This window comes from Diadema setosum, chromosome 15 (assembly GCF_964275005.1).
Source record: "Diadema setosum chromosome 15, eeDiaSeto1, whole genome shotgun sequence".
Lineage (NCBI taxonomy): Eukaryota > Metazoa > Echinodermata > Echinoidea > Diadematoida > Diadematidae > Diadema > Diadema setosum.
The window spans coordinates 21,062,802-21,080,618 of record NC_092699.1 but is presented as its reverse complement, the minus strand read 5'-3'; the positions used below and the strand labels follow the sequence as shown (position 1 = coordinate 21,080,618).

The following is a 17,817-nucleotide window of genomic DNA, read 5'->3' as shown; positions in this document are numbered from 1 at the left end:
ACTTTATACCTTTATCATTCACAGATGTCAAGCCCAAATCATATCCACATTGCTACCGAAGCTGCAATCATAGCAAGTCTTACTGGGATGTCAACTTCTCCTGCTGGAATGTCAACTTGCTATCATAGCAAAATTGCGTTTCATAAAAATCTCAAACTAAGATGTTGACTTGAAAAACTTGAAAAGTTACAATGTCAATTTGAATGACTTTGGTTGAGTCTGATCTACAGAGATCAGTGGCACAATACATGCGTGCCACTCATCACAGGGATACTGCGTATAGTGGGTTTTTTTTATGTCATCTGCTTTCACTCTACTTGAACTGCAGTAGTACAAGAATGTGAAACATGACACAAGAACAGCTTTTGCTTTGTTCTTGTTTTTGGTTGTTATTATTTTTCAACTGAGGTAATTCGACACTGCGTACAGGTTGGATGTGTATGTGGTATGCCGTGACCTCCACATATTCAACACTGCATTTCCAGCAAAGATATATGACAGCTTCTGGCTTTGGGCAAGCAAGCAGTATCTCCAGAAATCTTGAACAAGATTATCATGAATTTGATAGTATGATGCTTGACCGAAAGGTGCAATTGACAGGTTTGTCTCGTACATTACATGTGTTTCTACTTATGGACTAGACCTACAGTGTAGCCTAGTTGGATAACCAATTATTGGTATGACCACTAGACATGGAGAAAGCTAACACTGGCAGAGTAAGACTAATGTTATAGAGTCACTGGATGGAACATGTCAAAGTACAAACAACACAAGTCAAGCGTGTCACGACACTAGTATCAATTTATGGGACTGATTTGATGTGCTAACGGTATCTTAATCTTCAATATGAATTGTGGAGGTTTGTTGGTCAAGGCGATTATATGGGCATGTTTTAAAACTGTCTAGACATTTCGATATGTCAGCATGTTCAGTTATACAGTGGTGTTCCGTTGAACTATGTCAAACAGAGTGGCTGAGTTACATGGGTTCAAAATACATTGTCACTGAGACATTGACAAAGCCACTGCAATGAACAGCTTTAACGACTACAGTGGCCTAGATCTTGAAATAGCTAAATAGGCCTAATGTTAGGCCTAGATGTATATACCCTTGTGTAATTTACTAAAAAGTGGATATGTTTATGATATCATAAGTAGTAGCAGAACTTACTCCATTTCTCAGACTTGCAGTTGAAAGGCTACACTGTTTTGCTGTCAAGAATAGCTCCAATTGCATAAAATCTTAATGCAATTACTACTTTAGACATTTCTAGGTTGAGACCTAGAACTACATTATGTACATGAATTTACTGATAACTGTGTAAGTAGACTTGGGATGCACAGAAAGATTTCACTTTGTGCCTTGTTAATGATGGCCTCCCAGTCTATATCTATAATGAGGTGCACCACTTTTGCAGGACTGAAACAATATAGTAGAATGTGTGTAGATCTACATGTATTTAATCATTATTCATATATAGTATGTCCCCAAAAAAATTACAATCGGATTTTTGCATTGATAACTTCCAATATGATTAAACTGTCTAAATACTACTTAAGGGTCTTAAAATACAACATTTCAGCTTAGCTATATTTTGCAGAAAACCCCATTCAATTTGGTAAAGTAGTCACAGAGAAATGTGGATCTTTGTGAAGGCCCTGTCACATCTTTCCAGGTAAGCTATGCAGGCTTGTTGCGAGTAGGGATTTTCCAGCACGCATAATTTTTGGCGAGCGGACAAGGAAGTTGGCGAGTGTTGTACTTGCGTCTTACTTGCTAGAGGCATGCTACTCACTTGCTACTTGAGTGTATTCCATGTGATCTGTGTGAGAGCTTCAAAATCAGTACGTTTTCAGTTACGAGCGACATACAGGGACTGCGAAGTACCTGTGTGGGAGTTGCCTGCGGGATGCTGCTGCTAAGGGCCTCCTACTGATGTTCTGAGTGTTCCTCTGCGAGCAAACACCCGTGACTCAGCCGGAACGAGTTTTGAGCATGCTCAAGGCCTTTTCACACAGTGTCTGGGGAAGCCTTGCAGGGAAAAATTTCTGCTACCCGGACCTCCCAGCAGGTGGCCCGCACCTGACAGTACCTAGCACGTATCTTGCCCGTAGTTGCCTTGAGGAGCATGCAAGTCAGATTTACCCGCAGCCAAGTACCAAGCGCATATTTCGCCAACAGTTGCCTTGAGGTGCATGCAAGTCAGATTTATCCGCAGCCAAGTTTTGAGTATGACCAAAACTTTTTCTAGATGTGTCAAGGGGATTGCCCGCAGAGGTCCATGCACTGCGTGCACGCTGAGGGTCAGTTACTGCTTTTCTGCTGGTTAGTTGAGAGTCGGCTGCAGCCAAGATAATGCCATTCTGTGGGACTTCTACCATATCAAATTCCTTCAAAGGGATTCCTTCACCGAGTTGTCAGCCCTCATTCGCCACCCATGCGCCTGACACACAGATCACACAGAATACACGCAAGTAGAACATAAGTAGCACGGGTCTAGCAGGTAAGACGCAAGCGAAACTCGCCTAAATCCATGTCTGCCTGCAAAAATTGTCCTGCATGCTGGTAAATCCCTATATGCAAAAAGCTCGCCTAACTTGCCCGGAAAGGTGTGACAGGGCCTAAACTTTGCTCCGGGTAAATAGGACTTGCGTGTGCAACTCCGGGTAACTACAAGTGAGATATATGTGCTAGGTACTGTCATGTGTGGGTCATCTGCGGGGACCTCCGGGTAGCAAAAATTGTTCTTTGCAAGTCCCACGCAAGGCCTACACGGAAAGGTGTGACAGGGCCTTAAACCATGTCATGGGTCTGATTCTTCCAAGTTTAGCACCTGCATGCTCTTAGAACTGTATAATGTGTGAACACAATAGACAAACTTGGAGGGAAGGGATTCCTGACATGTTCTACAAAACTCATTTCTCTTTGACCACAAAAGCAAATCGAATGGGGTTTTCTGTAAGATGTGGGTAATAAGTTATAGTTTCATTCCCTGAAATTGAACTTGGATTGATTCACTATTTTTAAAGCTATCATTGTGGAGGGTCCCATTGTAATTTTTTTTTCTTGGGGGGGGGGGAATACAGTAGAGTATATTTCAATCTATGTTTTATGTACAGGGGATCTAATTTTCTAATGATCTTCAAGCCACTATCATGGAGAAGCATAAGATAGGCCATCATGGTTGTGTTATCATAGCATAGGAATGATATGTTGTCGCTGTAGCATGTCCTGTGACAAATTTTGATGCTCATACTGAACAGCGTCAGAATTTTTTTTATCATTCCAGCGACATTTTGATGTCGATTATGCAGCGTCAGATTTTATGAAATGTGCTGCAGCATCAAGTTTGCAATTTGATGCTGCAGGGTGGAAGCTGACACTGAACAGGGGACTTTACGCTGCTGCTCTACCTTAATGAAATGGGGGCCCTAGTGTGAAATTACCCACTAGAAGTGCCAAGCAAGTACCAATAATCATAGCTTAAAGCCCGGTCACACAGCACTTTACGGCTTAATCACGGCCAAAACACATCAAAAAGTGGTCTCCCGTGAAGCAGACGATGTTGTTCGCCTTGATGTCGAGTTTAAGACAAGGTACGGTTGATTTATAGACATGGCAGAACGCGGAAAAAAATCAGAACGCGGAAAAAAATCAGAACGGCGTCAGACGCAGTAAAAAGTTTTGAACTGCTCAAAATTTTATTCCGCGGACAACCACGGGCAGCACACATGGTAAAGACGTGCAACACACGTGAGTTTAAGACAAGGTATGGTTGATTTATAGACATGGCAGAACGCGGAAAAAAATCAGAACGGCGTCAGACGCAGTAATAAGTTTTGAACTGCTCAAAATTTTATTCTGCGGACAACCACGGGCAGCACACATGGTAAAGACGTGCAACACACGTGAAACACACGTGATAATTCGTGTTTCGGCAGTGATTAAAACTTGGGGGAGACGCGGTAAGACGCGAAAGTTTAGCGGTCTGTCAGGGGCAGAGCACAGTCATCTGACGCATGTTACGCGTTGGTATCACGGGAAATAACGTGTGTTTAGCGGCTTATCGCTGACAAATAGATTTTTCCTTGTACATACACGTGGCTGGACGTGGTTAGCCGTGCTTAGGCAGTGCTTCAGCAGTGGAACAGCCACCAACGGCCATATCCCGTACAAAGCACAGCCAAACCAAAATTGACCAAAAAATTACCACTTACGACCACGTCCACCAGATTTTAATAACTTTTTGTGCGTGATTTTGACGTGGAGTGCTGTGTGACCGGGGCTTTAGGCCTCAGTTCCCCACCTCAACTTAAATTGACAGGAGGTTTGTATCACCCTGCCAAGTGGGCTTATGCAATCTCCCAAGAGGTGGAGGCAGCTGCCATTCAGGGTCAACTGCCAGAGATATCAGATTTAGGCTGTGTTCATGCGAAACTAGAATTGCATTTCTAAAAGCGTTTAGTCACTAAACGTGTTTAGTTGCGTTGCGTTCATGTGATTTTTCCATTTAAATGCACTAGTTTGTTCACTAGTTTGTTTACATCAATGCCATACACCGATTCTATGCTAGTATCTAGCTGTTTATTATAAAAATACATGTAATTACTCTCCGACTGAGTTGATAATAGTAATGGCTGCAGCTGTGTCTACCAAGGGAAACAATTGTAGAGACGAAGAATTAAGATTATTCCTCGATCTGTGGGCAGAGCCTGAATGCCACAGCTTATTGGAAGGTATTCACCGAAATAAAAATGTAACTAAAGGCCTACAATAAACTGACTGATCAGTTGGCATCAGGATTTAACAAGAGGTCAGGCTTGAGTTGCAGAGACAAGGTCAAACTGCGCAGTGCGCTGCGCAATGGCAAAGGATGAGCTGAGCCAAAATCAGCGTTGCAAAAGCCCGCATGAAGTTGAAACGTGATTTGAAATGCCCTTTTGAATCATGATTCACGTTTGTGATTCTGGCTACAAAATTCGCATGAACGCCCCCTTAGTGGCTTGGGTAGTGAGTGCCATTTCCATAAAACACAAGCTTGTAATGGGCAGTCCAGATGGGATGATGACTGGCCAAAGTATTTCCCTTATGTAGTTTATTGAAAGTCAGCCAGACATAGTAGAATACAAGTTATGTAATTCTGGCTACTACCATGATTGGGTAAAAGTAATCCCTTTTTACTACCCTTTGTCTCTGACCACAGACAAGACATATAAAAAGTTATGTAACCCAAGCATGCAACCTGATTGGCTTGAAGTAGGTCCTCTTTTATAAACCTTTGTGCTATTTGGCTTATTGTAGAAGGAGAGAATATATTGATATGCTGAGCTCAGGTTCGTTCCCCTAACTTTCCTTTTATAAGAAGAATGTATAACTTAAAGGATGCTGATGATCAATTTGGCACATTCTTACTGTAACTTTGTTTCAGTAATTCACTCTGGGCAATGTCCCAAACCATATGAAAGAAGTGGAATTTTGAATCTCCTCAGATGAGGAAGATGAGGAAAAAGCTTGTGTGAAGCCGAGGATCTCAACATCTCAACTGTACGACGAAAGAACTCTCACAATAAACCTGGCAGGAAGGTGATCAACTGTAAACATGAACTGTGTTTTGGTGTTTCATTCCAGTGCTAATGTGGCTTAATGGTGGTGAGCATTTGAGTAACTCTTTCAGCACTAAAGCCAGTGTCAGCTTTGTCACAAGCATGCATCTTGTTTTACCCCTCCGTTTGTCCGAAACCCAACAATAAGCGTGACAACAAGTCCCAGTCCCTCCCTCTCCCTCTCTCTCCCTCAAACATACAAGACTCAAGCAGCAGGCCACGGCGGGCAGCTGTCTGTCCAGATTCATATGAAATGCAGAGTGGATGTTTGTGTGTGTGGATCTAAAATACTGCCTGTACATTTGTGTGTGTGTGTGTGTGTGTGTGTGTGTGTGTGTGTGTGTGTGTGTGTGTTGTGTGTGTGTGTGTGTGTGTGTGTGTGTGTGTTTGTGTGTGTGTGTGTGTAGAGCTGTTGTGTCATCAATCTGTAGCTGGTCTCGCAATTTCAAGCAGTGGGTAATAATGTTTATTTGACATTTACATGGTGTATGGCAATTGAAACAGTTAAAAATTTGACCTAAAATTGTCACCAACTTGACCCCTACAAAGAATTGCTGGAAATTGAGGCTTACCCAGCTAGGTTTCTTTAGTATCACAAGAACAGCCTATAAACACTTCTAAACCTTAGTTCACTATTGTATAACTACCATGACACTTACATGTCTTCTTCCCCCAATACACATTAAAAAAGTCTATTGACTTACACACTATGTTCACACATGTAACTGAATGCATGCATGTTGCATTAGATTTGTTCACGTTATGCAAATGACTTTGTTTCTTAGATAATCTTAATGATTACCTGAAATACCTACGATGACGCCCAGTAAGTTGAAAACTTCTAGAGGGCCATTCAAAGGATTCAATCCTGAGCCTGACGAGATCCATGTGTTGTACTGTATCCACGGGATTATCAGTTAATGCAATCTGGATTAATTTGGGTTTTCTTGTTACATTCAGAAGGAAAAGCTTTCACTACAGATTAATGGTCACTTTAAATTTCACATTCATTAGAAGTGACAAAGTGGTTGGCATTTACAACCACTCACATCTCGACGGAAGAATTTCATGAATTTGAATTTACAAATACAACTGTAGCGTATATACTGTAAGAGTGAGATTTCATGAATACAAGTCAAGAAATGTATTTTGGAGAAGCAAGAATGTGTTACCGTGCATGAAAGCCAGGCTCAACCGGTGCCCATGCCAACACTCTGATTTCACTAGGCAGGACTCTATTCAGAACCTGGGGATAGTTGATCTCCTCGGTCTTCGTACCTTCAATAAAATAAGTCAAACACAGTCATACAATTATCAATCTTGAGGAATTGGCAAAAGTGATAACACATACAAAGCTTATGTTGGTTGATCAGCATGTGCACGCCTGTAAAATGGCTGCGACTGGCTGGAATGCTACCCAGGGAGTGGAGAGTGAACACTGTCACTGCTGGATGGAAATAATGTACACATATCCAGTGACTGGGGTAATAATAGTCTGTAAAGCGCATTGAGATACTTAACGAAAGTGTGAAATGCGCTATATAAAACCAGCTATTATTATTACGATGTTGTCCATTGTTAATCACAAGTGGTCTAGCTGCAACCAGCTTGTATCAACTGCAACAATTTTTGTTTAGGGTGCTGCATGACCAATATCACTTGTGATTGTTGCAAGCTGTAGAAATTTTCATGACGGCGTTCATGACGATGCTCAAAATCCTGATGTGACAAGAAGCGATCAATTCACTCACAATAGGTTGTACCACCAGTTGTGTGATTGTCATACAAGTGTTGCACAACATTTTACAACCTGATACTAGAGTTCACACTAGATAGTCACATTGGGTTGGCTGGAGATCTTGCACAACTCACACATGCGCTGGCAACCTAGAGACTAGTCTTGCGAGTGGGTGCGATTGTACAAAGACCACGGGACTGTTGCAAAACTGATTGCAGCACATTTTACAATTTTGTACTACCACTGCACGACTGTATGAGACTGTATGCAACTATTCCTTGGGGTACATACAGGGAGACAATAGACATGAGCTTCAGAAATACTTCCCAACATACACACTAATCTTAAAGTAGACATTCAAAGAGATCATTAAATTCTGCAATTTAGGCATCAGTAGAAAGCTCAGAAGACATAGAAGGCAATGGAATTTTGTTACCTCGCTTTCGCGTTGCTAGAAAGAAGTAAACGCTCACGAAAAACTGCGGTTTTCTGGAGCCTGATAAGGGCCAATTCGTCAGGAAAGATGCCCGTTTCGCCTGACGTCACGCACTGGATTTGTGGACTCTGCCCGGTGAATGTGTGTACAATGTTAACGGAGGTACAACCTGATTCTTTTGCATTTTATTTCCTTATGTAAAAGTCGAATTGAACGAAATATAACTTTTCATGGTTTAATAGTAATGAAGAAACATTTCTCTCTCGATGTTTTTGAAATTCTTACAGATATTTTTGTCAATATTCAGGAATTCAAGCTACTTAGGTAATCTTATTTTTCTTACGTTTGTAATGTTAGCACGTTCAAGTTTCGCTAGTCACATGAGGCGTTTAATTGGAAATCATGAGGATGTCCATGACAGGATTGATAATCTAAGACATGGTGATGTTGACAATAACAAGCAGACTTACGAAAAATGGCGAAATATCAAAATAGGAGAGATTTTAAAACGAGGATCGAGATAACAACTTGTGCAGCCCAGTCTCGTAGCTCGCGATTGCTCGCATGCAGTATGTCCTTGTATTAATCCGCGGTGAAGTGGCTCTACTGCTCCGATCCGCATTGGTAGCCGCTCGCCGCACCACCATCCTCACTGCCAGCGTGCCTGGCCTATTACGTGATTAGCGAAGTCATGGAAGTACTTTCATTGGCGTAGGAACAATTGCATAACCACGTGTGTTTGTTTACGTTCGCGCCCGATACGATGTACTGTAATATTGTACGACTAACCAGGGAGGTGGGGAGAGAAGGAGTGTAATCTTCGACATCGACAAGGTTCGGTGTTTTCGCAATTGCTGCTTCACCAGTGTGCACACGCTCGTAAAACTTCCGTAAATGACATCTGCTATGATAGCTATCACACCATTGCGCCTGACTAGTTGCTGACCTCAAACCGGTCAGACCAGGGAGGTTGTCTCACCTCCCTGGTCAGACCAAGGAGGTACAATACTAGGCTAGCAAGGTCTAATAGCAGGGCGGACATAAGCACTTCCCGATTGCTCGGGCAAGTGAAAATCAAAGTCGTACAAGTGTTCTGAACAAGGAGAAAAATGCTTACCCGAATCGGGCAGGCAAATAATTTTGAAGCCACCTTAATTCTTTCTCCACATTTTCCCTTCAACAAACCCATGAAATCATACACACGCAAGCCCAAAACTAACAACTGTTTAGCGATGTCACGATTTCAACAACTGTCGAACACTGACTTACTTGCAGAAGCCCCGGTATTGCATTGCGATGCCACATCAACGCTCATCGATATCGAACAAAGTTTTTATTCCAATACGATGTATTAGCCTATTTTGGCAGTAGAAAATAGCGGTAGCAGAAAAAACTGCCATTTTCTGCTCGCCGTTAGCTGCCTACAGGTGAGTCGGGTAGTCACTGGTTGTGCGTGCTCCATGTGGATACCGAGCACAGTGCGCGTTTCAAGATAAAAATAACACAAATCAATAACGCGCGGTCAAAAGTGAACACCAAGTTTACCAAGAAACAATAAAAATTCCACGACGGCAAGGTGCCTGACTTGGGGATTAGGGGGGGGGGGGGGTAGAGGAGAGAGACCATTTGACAAAAAAGAAACCGCGCGTACTGGCGCATTCTTGGCGGTCATGAACAGTCTGGGGCCTGGAGGAATGAACAGGGAAAATGTTTGACAAGTCGAAGACCCAGCCAGGATTACAAACGCAATGATTCTTTATTTCTCTCATTTAATTTGCCTATAATAGGGCTCTCTCTCTCTCTCTCTTTCTCTCTCTCTTTCTCTCTATTTCCTTTTCTATTTCTTGTAAGAATTGTTTGTACTTACCGATAAAGAAAAATGAAATAAATAAACAGTGTTAAACTTGAAATGCCTTATTTTCCTTATTGGCCCGATCGGGCCACCAAAAAAGTCGGATGTTTGCTTTTACTGTTGGAAATGAACAGCGGTAACAATCGGCTCCGTAAGATGCTAAAATAATTGGAAATGAATATCGGTAAGATTCAGCTCCGTAAGATGCTAAAATAATTGGAAATGAATATCGGTAAGATTCAGCTCCTTACGGTGCAAAAATTAATGTCAGATATTTGATTTTGCGTTCGGAAATGAATAAGGATAACATTCGGCTCAGGAAGATGCTAAAAGTAAATGTCGAATGATCCCTTGTAACGTTCGGAAATGAATAACAATGATATTCAACTCCGTACGATGATTAGATAAATGTTGGATGTTTGTTTTTGCTTTCGAAAGTAAATAGCAATAAAATTCGGCTCCGGAAGATGCTAAAATAAATGTCAGATGATTGCTTTTACGTTCGGAAGTGAATAGCAGTAATATTCTGCTCCATACCATGCTGAAATAACTGTCGGGTAAATGAATAACAGTAATGTTTAGCTGCGTTCGATGGTAAAATAGTTATTAATGTTTGATGTTTGCTTTGACGCTTGGAAATGAATAACAATTATAGTATTCAACTCCGTACGATGATAAAATAAATGCCGGATGATTGCTTTTACATTCGAAAGTAAATAGCAATAATATCAGCTCCGGAAGATGCTAAAATAAATGTCGAATGATCCCTTTGACGTTCGAAAATGAATAACAATAATTTTCACTCCATACGATGATTAAATAAATGTCGGATATTTGCTATAACATTTCGAAATGAATAACAGTAATATTCAGCTGCGTTTGATGGTAAACTAAATGTCTTATGTCTGCCTTGACGTTAAAAAAAAAAAGAAAAACAGTATATCATACGGCTCAGTACGATTTAGAGTCTCGACGATATGTATGTACGATGAATGACGGCGGCGGTTTAGACAAAAATGTGGAAAAAGAAGTACTTCCTCACGGCTCATTCTTCCACCTCTGTAAGTAGCAATTCGCTTCGTAGCACAGTATACGAAATACACAAATTACGTGTGGCGAACATTACTCGTACAGTATTGAGTTTATGTTCATCCATTATTATTACAAACAAAAACATGCATAGAGAGCGAGTGATCAGCTGCAGCATGGATCTTTTTGCTAGGTCCATGGCTGCAGGGAGTCTTGCGTCGAACGTCGAGGGGGCATGGAGCTGGCGCACATGTTCGAAGTACATGTACAAGTACGTACAATAGTAAGTGTTCCCATACACACACGTGTTTACGCACAGCTCTCACTAGACCGAGGAAGAAATCAGAGCACGAACACTAATATATTCACACACACGCAAACACACACAAAGCAGTGCGAACCACACACACCAGCACAGTGCATGAACAGCCGATGCAGACCAGCTGAGAACGAGACGTACCATCCAGCTTGCTGTGACCGGATCTACTTTTTGAAGGCACGGAACCGAAATGCGGACAAAACGTCTGAAAGAAATCTCTTTTATGCGCCGCTAGCATTCACAAATTTCATACTTTATGAGGATGAAATGTAAGGAAAAACTGTGAACTCCAAGGAGACATGCAAGAAAACTCCTAATAAACTAAATAATTGGACTTGCTAGGCTCCTAAACACAACACTGAAAACAATTCACGGTAGTAGTCTATGGAGCGAACGTGTACTTTCAGAGTACGAATCCAGTGCGTGACGTCATCGGGAAGGGGTATCGGCAGACCGTTCATCGGGGCATTTCGGGTTCACTTTTTCGTCCGATTTCAATAATTAATAAAAAATAGTTGGGATTGTTCTTTTCTCTCGATATTTTGTGTACATCTAGGACAGATGTTCAAATTCAATATTTTCTTATCAAATTTGTGTTTCGTGCTCTTTGAATTTCTACTTTAACTGTCTCCCATCTAGTCCAGATTCTGGACATTTTTTATCATTACGCATCCACCTCAGTGCGCCGCTCCATAGCTTATCGCGCTATCCCCTGTAACCGCTCGATGCCCACAAACCTTTATGCCTGAAAAAAAAAACGTCCAGAATGGTTTGACAGTGCGTAGGGTCAAAAGTTCACATTAGGTATGCTGACATAATGCCCTATCTCTGGCAAGCTCATTACGTATGCATGAAAACTGAGGGATCGATCACAGAAATGAGTTCTGTGGGATCGATCGAACTGCAGCCAGCTGTGTGCATTGCATGCACCGTGAATACAGTGCGATCTACAACATGTGCACAGAGATGCCTGCATTTCTGCACATTATCACAATGCAATGCGATACTTCAGTGAATCTGTATGCATTGTTGCACAGCTGATTCGTGCAACGTTTTTGACTGGCTGAAAGTTATGTTTGGAGTCATCATTCTGTAGGACCTACTTTCACATGGTGTTTTTGACTTTGTTGTGCCCGGATTCGATGATGACTTGAATATTCTTCTTGAGATTGAAAATGGCGAGCTACAAATCGCCAGCTCGCCGATGTATGATTTGTGATGTGCCACTTATAACATCCAAACACTACATAAAACTGAACTCAGTGACGGTCGTGAGATGTGGACTTCAAGAAAAGTTGGAAGATTTGTTTGGCGATGTTATTGTTGGTCAAGGGGATCAATATATTTGTGATAAATGTTCGTCCAAAGTTAATAGTCAGTCAAAGTTGACAAATCTTCAACATGACTCGATAAAAACTCAGTCTTCATGATAGTAAAGCTAAAGTGAACCAAGATGAAGATGCTTAATGGCATTCTTGCTGCAGAGATATTGGTCCATTTGTCTCTGGCATTACAGAAGTGAACAGTTTTGGTTGAATTGCCCTTCTGCATATATGTATATCTTCTTTTCTTTTTTTTTAACCATACAACGTACCTGTATTTGCCCAAAATGGTAGCTACAGTATATGTATAAATTATCATTAGCATTCATATCAAAAGACAGTCTGACAGAGCAATTTGTTTGTTGCTAATTCACAAACATTTAAGGGGATATCAGCATGAAATTATGCTTGGGAAATGTGTGGGCCACACAACACACACAAACGCATACACGCATGTGCACACATGTACACACACACACACCTACACACAACACACACATGCGCGCGCGCACACACACACACACACACTCTCATGTTAGCCATTCAATTAAACCCCCTATTAAACCAGTATTAGTCCAAATCACATCCAATTTGAAACATTGTACATGTACACTGTACATGTATACAACAGTGTAGTACTAGTAGACTTTACTTTTTTTCCATGTTTAGGGCAGCTAAATGAGTTTTGATTTTTTTTCTTTTTTTGCAGTGTTGAGGTGAGGTCAGGAAATACATCACTAATTTATCACTATTGTACTTTGAAATGTACAATGTACATGTGCAATACATGTACCGTTAAATACACTGTGTAGTCCTCTCCCCCCCCCCCCCCCCCCCCCCCCCGTACAGTAAGTGCAGACAGCAAAGTGAAAACAAATGGACTGCGGAGAATGTAATTTGAACTTCATATGTATAATTTGCACATTTTTAATCACAATTTATTTCTTACGCCTTTATTATAAAAATTTGGCCATGATGGTAAATTACCAACTACCAAGGAAGTTCCAAAGCTAGCGCCCACCTCCCAACTGTCAATAATGAATTCAAACAGTTGTCATTCTGGGAAGGGCGTTCAAAATAATTCCTCAGGTGTATTAGTATCTTTAAAGTTGGATATTCTATGCCACCAACTACTCATAAGAAACTGAAATTAAATTTTCTATAGTTAATAAAATATTAGGCATATTTCAGTGGTTTCTCCATGCTCTTGAAACTCCTTCATTATACACTTTCATTTGTACATGTACAAGTACAGTACTGTAATATACATTTACATGTATATTCATGATATTTCATGATCATTGTTCAACAACAGTGCATTACAGTATTTCAAACAAAATAAATTGTTTGATTCTGAATTTTGATGTCTGAGAAATATTTTGATATGTCACATTTCAGTCTGATTACCATGTGTAGTAGACTCTCATTACACATCAAAAACACAGAATTAACACAAAGTGGTTACAAGTTATGACAAAGAAGTCCCAGTGTAGATTTTGTTTTTTAATTTGTTGTCTTTTACAGCAATTCTTGGTAAAAAAAAAATAGTAATGATAATAATAATAATTGTTTCGAAGTTCAAAAAAGAAAATAAATTCATTGCTTCACAGTTCAAACTGTACAAATGTTCATGTGCATAAACGGAACTAGTTTTATTTTTATCCATATGGGCCAAAGAACATACTGTACTTCTCATGAATGACTTTGTATGTAAAGAAAGTCTATGTAAACAAATTCTTGGTAATACAACTAAAAAACATACTCTACACATGTGTACACTTGTACATGATGCATAGATGAACATGCGATGTACAATTACATGTGCTTACTATTATGAAGTGATGACTGGAAAACATGAAAACATCACATATATCTTGAACACATACATATGAATATGTAGTAAACAGTGAAATGATGAACAACTTACCATTTCTTTGGTGAGCAGTGCCTCCTGCTCTTTGAATGACCCCTTGACCTTCTAGAAGGTTGGTTCGTAGGTCGATGGCAATGACCTGGCCAAATGCACTGACCCCTACATCTGTTCGCCCACAACGAGAATAGTTTGATGTACTTCGGCTCTCTACCAGCTTAGTTTTGGTCAGTGCTTCAAAGAGGTGGTGCTGCAACAATGATTAATTGCATGATAAGTTCAATAACTGCTAGACTTAATATCAAATTTATGCACTAATCATGACTTTATCATAGTGCAGTGGAAAGAAATGACCCCCTCCCCCAAAATACATTAAAGTAAAGCTTAAGGCACCTTGCATTATTCTTTCATGTTCATCTCATATTCATATTGTATAATTCTATATCCATCAACTTATGAATTTCATAAGAAAGTTTTGTCCATGTCAAGAAACAAGAGACCAATGGCTCAAGCACTTGCTTTAGTCAAGAAATTTGCCTTCACGGCATTCCATTAGAGGCAAATTATAACAAAATCTTGAGATTCAGGGATTGCTGTAGGCCCTTGGGCAACACCATCCTAAGTGTGAGCATTTGGGAACTGCCCTATGAGCCTCCATGGGGGCATGCCACTATTTGTGCAAACTGTGACTGAGATTCCTAGCAAGTTTGGTCAAAATCTAGCCATCTATTTCCAGAAGATGAAAATTATGCAAATTAGCTAAGTTTGCATCTTCGGGCTCAACTACCACTTGTACATTAAACTACAATCCATTCCTCCCGTTGATAACTCAAGCCAAATTTGGTCAACTTCTAGCTGCCAGAAAAAACTAGAAATGTTGGTATGGATACTGGTATGCCTCCGCCATAATGCATGGTTCTCCCAATAGATCTATAGTACATCTCAGAGCAACTGCAGACACAACCAGGCAGTAGCACTCCAGCAGAATCTCTGGCAGAGCTTATGCCTGAAGCATATACTGGCACAGTCCACTTGCGGTGCTGTTGCACTGCAAACACACAGCTTAATCAATCAAGACACTGCAAATACCAAGTTTATCTAGTTTTTTATTACAACAGATTTGAAAAAATATATATTTTCAAACTTCTGTTGTCAAGCCTTCTTACCAAGTTATTTGTGGTCCTTGAAAAAGCAGAACCATCGAAGGCCCTATCTCTCTTGTCTTCACAACTCCGGCTGCTCTGGCTCTGCATCAGTACAGCTTCTGGCTAAAAACTGTATGAGGTCTACCAGGTAAGTCTATAACTCCCGATATCATTTGGCTGGTAACGAACAAATTATTTTCTCTTCTGTTGAACCTTCTAACAACTCCCCCTCCCCTCCCCCCCCCCCCAAAAAAAAAAAAAAAAAAATTAGACCTAGCCAACATAAATGTTGTACTTTTCAAAGATTCAAAGACAAAACATAGCATTTGTATGCACAGTGCACAGTGCTGCCGACAAAATTTATTACAGATGGAGAGACAAAAGAATGAATGGACAGATGAATGGCCCAACCCCAAAACATCATGCCTCATGCGAGTATCTTTACCTGTGCATTGTTTGAACACTACAAAAGAGAAAAGGCTAATAAAGTTTTATTTATATCTCATATTGTGTGTGGCCGTGTCTCCCTTTAACATGAGTTTCCCTTTAACACTTTGTGACAAAGGCAAAAAACAAATCAGAAGGGAAAAGAAACTTGCATGAATTTCTGTAAAGATGAAAGGCTCCAATTTTAGGTCTGATTTTCCCTTTCATGACTCCCAGATTTTTTCTCCCGATTTATCCCCCCCCCCCCCCCCCTCTTCCATGGTCCAAAAGTGACGGTGTGGGTTTTACACAGGTGTGGTTTAGCAATGAACATTTAAGATACTTTCACAAATTTGTGACATATGAATAATAGCATGGAGCTGTGATCATATAGTGGTCAACTTACTTCAACAGTATTTTCAGAATCCTCCTGGACAACATATCCATGAAAATCCCATCCAAGGTAGGAAATCTTCAGAGCAACATGTCTGGTATTGTATCTGGAAGGAAAAATATGAAAACATTATCATTGGATATGCTTCTAGTGTACTGCTACTAGATGGACATCTTTAACACTATATGTATTGTAATTTGATCTAAGCCCTGCTTTAACAGAGCCTTTCAAACAAGAGTGACAATGTCTGGGCATTTTTTTTTCTTCAAATCTGGCTTGTTAAAACGGTCTTCAAGGACATCGTCGTGGTGACTTTTGCTAAATTCTACCCTAGCCAGCTTAAGCGTAATTACCCCCACATTTATACCTGATATTACCCTTTCAATGCTTCTGTTAGAATGCTCTCGTGGTAACGTTCCTTTGAAACACTCAACAAGCATGCGCAATACTTCAAACAGAATGACACAACACTCACTGATAATGTGCATGAATTGTAACCACAAACCCTTCGGGCATGATCAGGTAAGTTGTTATGAAAACCTACTAGTTTGGAGAAGGTTTTCAGTGTGGTCTGTTGCAACAATATCCCTGGTTCTCTCCAGAAGTTTTATTGCCCAAGACAAGGAACTTTGTTCTTTGGATATTGTCCTGACATTGTCAGGATAATATCTGTTAAAACAGGGCTTGAGAAAAAAATAAGAAGTATACATATTGTTGAGATATTTTGTGACAATTGTATAACAAGGTGCCAGTAGGCCTAACATTTGGTTGAGCTTAAAGAAATTCAAGTGTAATGGAACTTCTCTTTTGGTTCTAGTTTCCTTAGCTGCATTGGTACAGGCTGTACATATGTTTCTGTCAGTAATGGTGTATCAAATTGATGAGCCTGGTTTTTAGATTTGAAATTATTTTGAGTATGTATAATTCAAAGAGAAATTAAGTAGATATAGAGTGTACTGTATTTATGTACAACTGCATTATTGCACAGTATTGTATTGTATTGTATTGTATTGTATTGTATTGTATTGTATTGTATTGTATTGTATTGTATTGCATTGTATTGTATTGTATTGTATTGTATTGTATTGTATCCCAAGTGGTGCCCTATAATAAAATGGTATATGGAATAGTAACTGCTTCCTCTTGGGGCCACACAAACAATTACAATGTATCAACCAATTTTGTTATCACCTGAATGTGTCCAGGGGAGCCATCACTGCTAACATCATGAACACTAGATGCCAAATTGGATCACTGCTGCCATAATCATGAACAACTTACACTTGTATATATTCTTAAAGGGGATGGCTAGTAACTGATCAGTGGTAATCAGTGGGAATGATGGGGATGATTGTTCCAGTCCTTGTGGGATTCATTTAAGAGTACTTTATATATCTATTGTTGTGTGAATATTATTTGCTTCAGAATGGTCTCATATTCTTGATGTGCAGTTTAATGTTTCCAGGTTAGCATGCCTGTACAGTGACGGGGCGATTGTTAACGATCGCTTGAATACAAGACCATTACTTGAATATGAGACCATTCTGAAACAAATAATTTTCACACAACAATAAATATATAATGTACTCTTAAATGAATCTCACAAGGATTGGAAAAATCATCCCCCAGCATTCCCACTGATTCCCACTGATCAGTTACTAGCCATCCCGTTTAAATGAATAT

The 17,817-nt window shown here is 40.2% G+C and overlaps 1 protein-coding gene across 1 annotated transcript in view; it reads right to left on the bottom strand.

Annotated features, from left to right (window-relative positions):
• LOC140239074 (tRNA pseudouridine(38/39) synthase-like) overlaps nucleotides 1-17,817 on the bottom strand; it is a 103,616-nt gene that overhangs the window by 59,668 nt on the left and 26,131 nt on the right. The window contains exons 3-5 of the mRNA XM_072318971.1: nucleotides 16,147-16,240; nucleotides 14,227-14,419; nucleotides 6,776-6,881 (exon numbers count right to left, since the gene is read on the bottom strand). Of these exons, the coding sequence (XP_072175072.1) occupies nucleotides 6,776-6,881; nucleotides 14,227-14,419; nucleotides 16,147-16,240 (393 nt within the window). The remainder of the gene's footprint in view (nucleotides 1-6,775; nucleotides 6,882-14,226; nucleotides 14,420-16,146; nucleotides 16,241-17,817) is intronic.